This window comes from Gigantopelta aegis, chromosome 12 (genome assembly GCF_016097555.1).
Source record: "Gigantopelta aegis isolate Gae_Host chromosome 12, Gae_host_genome, whole genome shotgun sequence".
NCBI classification, from domain to species: Eukaryota; Metazoa; Mollusca; class Gastropoda; order Neomphalida; family Peltospiridae; genus Gigantopelta; species Gigantopelta aegis.
Genome location: NC_054710.1, coordinates 28397383 through 28405590, shown reverse-complemented (window position 1 = coordinate 28405590; position 8208 = coordinate 28397383). Strand labels below are relative to the sequence as shown.

At 37.0% G+C, this 8208-nt stretch overlaps 1 protein-coding gene across 2 annotated transcripts in view; it reads right to left on the bottom strand.

Moving 5' to 3' along the window:
• Nucleotides 1-3598: 3598 nt before the first annotated feature.
• LOC121386632 (monocarboxylate transporter 14-like) overlaps nucleotides 3599-8208 on the bottom strand; it is a 40949-nt gene continuing 36339 nt past the window's right edge. For both annotated transcript variants that reach the window (XM_041517597.1, XM_041517596.1), the window contains 2 exons: nucleotides 4956-5081; nucleotides 3599-3951 (listed from right to left, as the gene is read on the bottom strand). In XM_041517597.1, coding sequence (XP_041373531.1) covers nucleotides 3749-3951; nucleotides 4956-5081 — 329 coding nt within the window. In that variant the 3' untranslated portion in view covers nucleotides 3599-3748. The remainder of the gene's footprint in view (nucleotides 3952-4955; nucleotides 5082-8208) is intronic.

Sequence of the window (8208 nt, the reverse complement as noted above, 5' to 3'; positions counted from 1 at the left end):
ATATCAGATGATAAGATTCGGTGCCGCGATCTACCCACAGGCGATATTCATTTTATAATAAATAGCTAGGGTTTAGAGATATCTGGGAGAACTAGGAAGGCTCCAGGGGATCACGGACGTCGTCCACTGAACGATCTATATTAGTTCAGACGGGACTTTGGTAATTATATTATTTCTGCTCTGTTGTATAACCTTGATGTGATTGATGTGACTTTAAATATTTTAATACTGTATTATACCAATATGCTTTAGACTGTAGGTAAACTGTAGGTTATTTGTCTTTATTGTGATAGGTACCAGTATTAATTCTGTGTTACAAGGTTACTGAATGAGTAGTAAGGGTTAATTAAAAATTAACCAGTTAGGAATAGTGTTGTAATTCCTTTATTAATTAAGTTCCCCTGGAAGCGTTTCTCAATTATCACGTGTGGGTGTTGTGTCACGGTGAAGTGATTAGCATATTGTGTAAACTAGACACCTAGAGATTAACTAATTAAGTGATCAGTTCTGGGTTGTTATTATTGTTGTTATTAATTAACTACTGCGGCAGTACATTTGTCAGCGTAGGTTAATACAGATTCCAAAGTGTATTGTGTTTGTGTTGTGTTTTCTAGTGAACTAAACGTGCTATATTACATATACTTTATATAAGATCGTATCTCTGATCATACCAAGACGAGCCATACTCGGGTAAATACTGCCCGTTACAGAGAGATCTAATAAATATACAGTTAGGAGAGATATTTGGATAATCGTGTTTATTCAGTTACGGGTATTATAGAATCCCCGTGACAAACACGATGACAATTGCGAACGGCTCCAAAGCCCAAACTCCATCCAGTTCCCACCCAGTTGGTACAATTTCGGAGGGTTGGGGGTGGGGGTGTGGGGTGGGGGTGAACGTGTCCCAGTGGTAAATCGATCGCTTGATGCGCAGTCGATTTGGGATCGATCCCCGTCGGTGGGCCCATTGGGCTAATTCTCGTTCCAGACAGTGCATCACGACCGGTATATCAAAGGCCGTGGTATGTGCTACACTGTCTGTTGGATGATGTATATAACAGAATCCTTGCTACTAATGGAAACAACATAGCGGGTTTCTGAAACTACATGTCAAAACTACCAAATGTTTGACACCAAATAGCCGATGATTAATAAATCAATGTGCTCGTGTGGTGTCGTTAAACAAAAACAACTTTAACTGTTGATACCATTTCGTTTCAGTTACTATAAAGCAGCGCTAAGTCAAAAGCTAGCAACATAAGTTAAACTAAGTATTTAAAGGGACATTCCTGAGTTTGCTGCAATGTTTAAGATGTTATCGACTAACAGAGACATTTTAACGATTGTAATTACATATCAAATATATTTTTCTGCATAACATATTAGTGGCTGTATATTAAACATTCTGATCGTTCTAATATTTGTACTGGGTTAAATTTCGTTTTATTTCCGAAAATATATATATTTTTTTTTTGTACGTACAAAATTATTTGAAGACCAGAAACACATTGAATATACAGACACTGATATTCTAAACAAGGAAATATGTTTAATAGCTAAGTTTAATCATAGAAATATTTTATTTGTCGGAAACATCTTACAATGCAGCAAACTCAGGGATGTCCCTTTAACGAGAAAGCTGTTTAAGCACGCCTGTTGTGCGTTATTCTGGGCGTGCTTCTGTTGAAGAAGCCTACCCCTATCATAGGCACAACAATCAACATATCGTTCACGAACACTGAAACGCCAGTATCGGCATGTCAAAATCTGATTACAAATTCCCAACAGAATAACTCTACAACTACTGGGTCTATGATTGGATGCGTTTATTTCATAACACCGGGGAAGGTGTTTTTCTTCTTCTTAAAAATAATAATGGGGTGTGACTTTTGAAAAAGGCATTTACCACGTTATAAAGATCTCCAACAAATATTATTTACTGAACAGCATAAAGAAACTCCAAATATATATTATTATATACGGCGATTTTGTGGCGATTTTTACTGTTTGTTTGTATGTATGTATGTATGTATGTATGTATGTATGTATGTATGTATGTATGTATGTATGTACGTATGTATTGATGTATGAATATCTATACATTGTATGTATGTCGAGGTTGACTGTTACATACATAGATATTAACGCACTGGCACAGGGGATAATCAAATCCTTTCTGGCCACATATTCTTACGTCATTTGAATATCTAGTAATGGCGGACTGGAATTAAAGTTGTGTGTACATTTTACGAAAACACTTTGTATTAAGCTTAAGATTATATGATAAAGAGATTATTACCCTCGTGTGTTTCGGTATCGTCAATACCCGGTATCATATATTAGCAATTTTTGTTCCTGATATATGATACCGACGATACCGAAAAACACTCTGGTAATAACGTGTGTGTGTGTGCGTGCGTGTGTGTGTGTGTGTGTATGTGTGAGTCTGTATGTGTGTGTTACATAGTTACATCATCCATTTTAAAACTATATAATCATATTCGCAGCATTTCGAAGTTCAGAAGGTGGAGCGCACCCCCAGTACTCGCTCTGGATACGCGCCTGCACGATTAATTGTTTTGTTCTCTCTGGGGAGTATATTACGGTAAATATCACGTGAAACGAGGAGAAAATGTCACACATTTCAATTAGCTATACTTATCTATTTTAGTACCTGGTGGGTCTACTGAAAAAAAAACCCACAATTCTTTGCACAAGACAAAGCCCAAAGAACACGTTCACAAATTTTCAATGTTATGCACCCATTCGCAGGTATTTAATCAGTATTTTTTTTTTTCAAAATGATACACTAAACGTGGCTTCCATAACATAGGTAACATATTGCAGAGCATCGTCGCCGTCGCCGCCTCCGTTGCCGTCGCAGACGAAATATCTGCGGCCTATTACAGAGTTTGTGGGAACCCGTCCTGTCTTATGGAAGTCTTCTTTATTGAAAAGTCCCTCACCTCTATATCACCGTGAATCATTCGACAATCTGTTCACAAGGACCTCTCTTTAAAACAAGTTCATTCCCCTTATGCACACGATACAGATATACAATCACATACAAATGTACTCGAAACTTTTCGGTGCATTTCCTGAATCCTACGGAAGAATCCGTAATGGGACGAGGTGTTCCGAATAATATTTACTATATCTTACTGACATTTCAGTGATCCTCTTACACCATTCACAAATGCACATTATAATATATATATATATATATATATATATATATATATATATATATATATATATATATATATATATATATAATATATATATAATACATGAGTGGCCGTTAGATACCATTTATCTCACGAGTTGTCTAAAATATATCTAGCGAGCTACACCGAGTCTGATACGTTTTTAAACAACGTGTTATGAGATAAATAGTATCTAACGGACACGAATGTATTATTCTATTTCTTACATATCCTCAAAAACCAGGTTTTAAGCAAATTTTAACATCTTTTTCGACTAAAAAATATTTACAGCCGTTCCACTTGTAGCTGAGTTACGCGTCACAGACACATGATTGCCAGGTTAACTATACGTCACAGTGTAATCGACTTCCACGTACTGTTATTTTTTATTGGAGGTATGGCATTGGTGACCTGGTCATCACCTAGGAGCAGCCAGTCGTATGTCTTCGAACTGTTAACACACGTATGTGTGTAAACAACTATGTGTTATCTCCAATGGGTGTGTAATAAATTATAGACTGGTGCTTTAATAGTGTCTGTTAAACTCTGTCCTGCGCAACATCCGGGCTATCTGCCTCGATCCCGACTTTTGTAACAACTGCCGCATCTTGCGTTGCCTTTTTCGTCCGTCGCGTCATGCATGGCGTGTGTAACACTATGTGACAGAGGGCGCCACCTATGATAAAGGCGCCGCCCATGTAAAATGAAATGTTGTAGTTCTGGCTGATTTCGAACACAGCGCCTGAAATAAATAAAACAACGGTCGTAGTAATACAAATAGGAATGTTGCGAGGGGCGGGCGGTGGGGGAGTATTTTTTGTTGTTGTTGTTGTTGTTTAAAGGGACATTCCCGAGTTTGCTGCATTGTAAGTGTTTCCGACTAATAAAATATTTCTACGATTAAACTTCCATATTAAATATATTTCCTTGTTTAGAATATCAGTGTCTGTACATTCATTGTGTTTCTGGCCGTCTTAATATTTGTAAGAAGCCCAAACTGGATTGCGTCGTCAAATAATTTCATACGTACGAAAAACATATTTTAGGAAATAAAATGAAATTTAACCTAGTACAAATGTTAGAATGATCAGAAACACGTTTAATATACAGTCACTAATATTTTATGCAGAAAAATATATTCGATATGTAATTACAGTCGTTGAAAAGTTTCAACTCAGGAATGTCCCTTTAAAGTACTTTAAGAACTATTACCTAAATATCAAATTAGGAAAACGAAATATATATATATATATTTTAAGAAAAGAAATAGAGCCTGAAATAAATTACACAACGGTAGCAATGGCGAATCTAGAAAATAATAAGGGGTGTGGGGGTGTGGCTGGATTGGGATGGAGTGAACCGGCGGGGGCAAACGGTAAAAATAATATTAAACGTCACTGATACAAACGTAATATTTTGTCTGTGACGTCATGTTTAATGTATTTTTCTGAAAATGGAAAATGTCGATCAGTACACCGACTGCGTTTAATTCGTAAAATTCATGAAATATGTTTGGAATGAACATAAAACAACCAAAAAGTGCCAAGGAAGGGAGGGGGTGGCTAGCCACCATATTCACACACACCCTGGATCCGCCACTAGGTAGTAATAATAGCAATGCTCTGAACACGGCAATTTACGAAATACTATTCTAATATCAATAATATTAGTTTTGTTGGGTTTTTGTTTTTGGCGGTGGGGGGTGTTGGTGGGGGTGGAACACCCAATATATACTAAGCGACTTACCTGCAATGGGCGGTCCGGCAGCTGACGAAATACCACGTGCTAACGTCAGCAGTCCAAAGGCATTGGTCAGATTCTCCAATCCAAGCAAGTCACACAGGATGATTGACGTGAGAGATATATAAGCAGCTGTCACAAGAAAAAAGAAAACGAAAATAGTGTGAATGAGGGCAGATCCATAAATCATCGGAGAACAAGGGGGAAATGCAGGGGCGTAGCGTGATCTGGACCTATGGGGTTCGAATATGAACCAAGTGGACTTTTTTCTATTTTGTTTTTGCACCACCCGAAACTCCATATTTATAAACCTGTATGTTTTAGTACTGAAAGCGGACCATTTGCTTCAGAGTGTTTTTTCGTCCGAACCCCCCCCCCCCCCCCCCCCAACCTACGCCCCTGAAATGTTTTTTTCCTCTTTAAATCTAGAAAAAGTTAAAGTTTGTTTTGTTTTACGACACCACTAGAGATAATTATCGGCTGTTGGGTGTCAAACATATAGTCTTAGAGAGGAAATCCGCTTCATTGTTTGGTGTTATGGCTGGAACGAGAAATAGCCCAAAGAGCCCACCGTCGGGGATCGATCCTAGACCGACCGCGCATCTGGCCAGCGCTTTTTACCACTGGGCTACGTTCCGCCCCATTAAATCGAAAAATGTATAAACATATATATTAACATTAAACCGTATCCATTATATTTAGGTTTAAATGATGATGATGATGATGATGACGACTATAACGACAATGATGATGATGATAATGATGGTGCTGATGATGACTGAAATAGCAGACCGCTTATCGACTTTAAAATGTAGAAGACAATTTTGGGGTAGCGTTATTGAAGAATACCGTTCGACACTAAGTTAAAGTTTGTTTGTTCTGTTTAACGACACCACTGGAGCACATCGATTAATTAATCACCGGCTATTGAATGACAAACATTTGGTAATTCTAACTCGTAGTCATCAAAGGAAACCCGCTACATTTTTTTTCCCTAATGCAGCAACGGATCTTTTATCACCGTTTCTACTGACAGCATATGATGATGGATAGAGCAAAGTCATTGCCAGCTACTAGCAGGTTATAATTTTTGACGTTACGCATTTAACGTCATACGCATAGCTACTTTACAAAATCTAGGTCATCGTACAATGTGGCTGAAATAACAGAAATAATAGCTTTTCTCCTTAATTTTTATGGTCTGCAAGATAAAGATTATAACTAGTTAAAGGGACATTCCCGACTTTGCTGCACTGTAAGATGTTTCAGACTAAACGTACTTATTTCTATGATTAAACTTACATATTCAATATATTTTCTTGTTTAAAATATCAGTGTCTGTATATTCAATGAGTTTCTGGTCGTCTTAATATCTGTAAGAAGCCGAAACTGGATTTTGTTTTGAAATAATTTCGTACGTACGAAAAAAAATAATAATTAGGAAATAAAATGAAATTAACCTAGTACAAATATTAAAACGATCAGAAAGACGTATAATATACAACCACTAACATTTTATGCAGAAAAATATATTTGATATGAAATTACAATCGCTAAAAACTCTCTGTTAGTCGATAACAATCTTAACAATTGCAGCAAATTCAGGAATGTCCCTTTAATGACGTCGGTCGGATATCTGCTTCATCCAGTTCAGGCCGAATGAGAAATTCCGCTCGACATAGCCTCGCGGAATTGTCCAATTCTTACCTTCACAGGATAAAGCAAATATCTAGTTATTCTCTATTTATATGTATTTCCTCACAGACAGGAAAACACATACCACGGCCTTTATCCAGTTGTGGTTGGAACGAGAAAACCCCAATCAGCTGAATGGATCCACCGAGGTGGTTCGATCCTGTGACGCGAGCACCACAAGCAAGCACTCAACCGACTGAGCTAAACCCCGCCCCCTTCTTTAGAAATGCTTACACCGGCACTAAGAAAATGCTCTAAATGGTTAAATAATACATATAAACACCGGTACTACAGGTTTAAGATACATGCACTTAAAGGGAGTTTGCTGCACTGTTTTAAGATGTTATCGACTAATAAAATATTTCTACGATTAAATTTACATATTAAATATATTTTCTCGTTTAGAATATTAGTGATTGTATATTACACATGTTTCTGATCGTTCTAATATTTGTAGTAGGTTAATTTTCATTTTCTTTCCTAAAAAATATTTTTTTCGTACGTAGGGCTTCTTACAAATATTAAGACGACCAGAAACACATTGAATATACAGAAACTGATATTCTAAACAGAAAATATATATAATATGTAAGTCTAATCGTAGAAGTATTTTATTAGTCGGAAACATCTTACAATACAGCAAACTCGGGAATGTCCCTTTAAACATAGTCGCATAATGACAATTTTTTTTTGTCAAGTGTAAAGATTGTGTGTTGAATTGTATCTACCCCCCACCCCCCCCACCCACCCCCCACCCCCCCCCCCAAAAAAAAAATCACACAAAAACAAAACAAAAAGAACACCACGCCCGATATTTTTTTTTTAATAATAATAAATTTTACAAAAAAGACGATAATAATAATAATAATAATAATACAAAATAAAATAATAATAATAATAATAATTTCATTTACTACAATATTTTAAAATTTATATTATTGTAACATCCAATGAAAGTTTAAGATGTGTCAGTGATTGACTATTTTAATGCACTTTACATTATCTGCGCCATCAATCCTGCCGGTGATTTTCACTACATACATAGTACTGTGCTATCTTTATTCCCTGTCAGGTGCGGATCTAGGGGGAGCCGGAGGGTGCTGGAGTGCGTATTTCAAAGATATTTGGACATTTTCCGTTATGTTACGAAAATTCCCGAACACATTACCATAAAAACGCTCATTTGACGTGACGTCAACAATGCTATGACGTCTTAAATTAATATGCTTCTTGATGTCAAAGCGACACTACGTACATCGTACATCGCTGTTCAACATTTATAAGCATATTTATTTTAAATGTGAAACATCTGGGCAAGGATCTACTACTACCTAATGACGACATCGAACTACTACACAGGTCCGTTGTGTTGAATGAATATATCAAAAGAGGTAAGTATTTTATTTTTGGTTTCTTAGCAGGCCGATAGGAAACGAGGGGGCGAAAGTGTATGCTTTTTCGTCCTACTCTATATGGCCCACCGGCCTCGGTGGCGTCGTGGCAGGCCATCGGTCTACAGGCTGGTAGGTACTGGGTTCGGATCCCAGTCGAGGCATGGGATTTT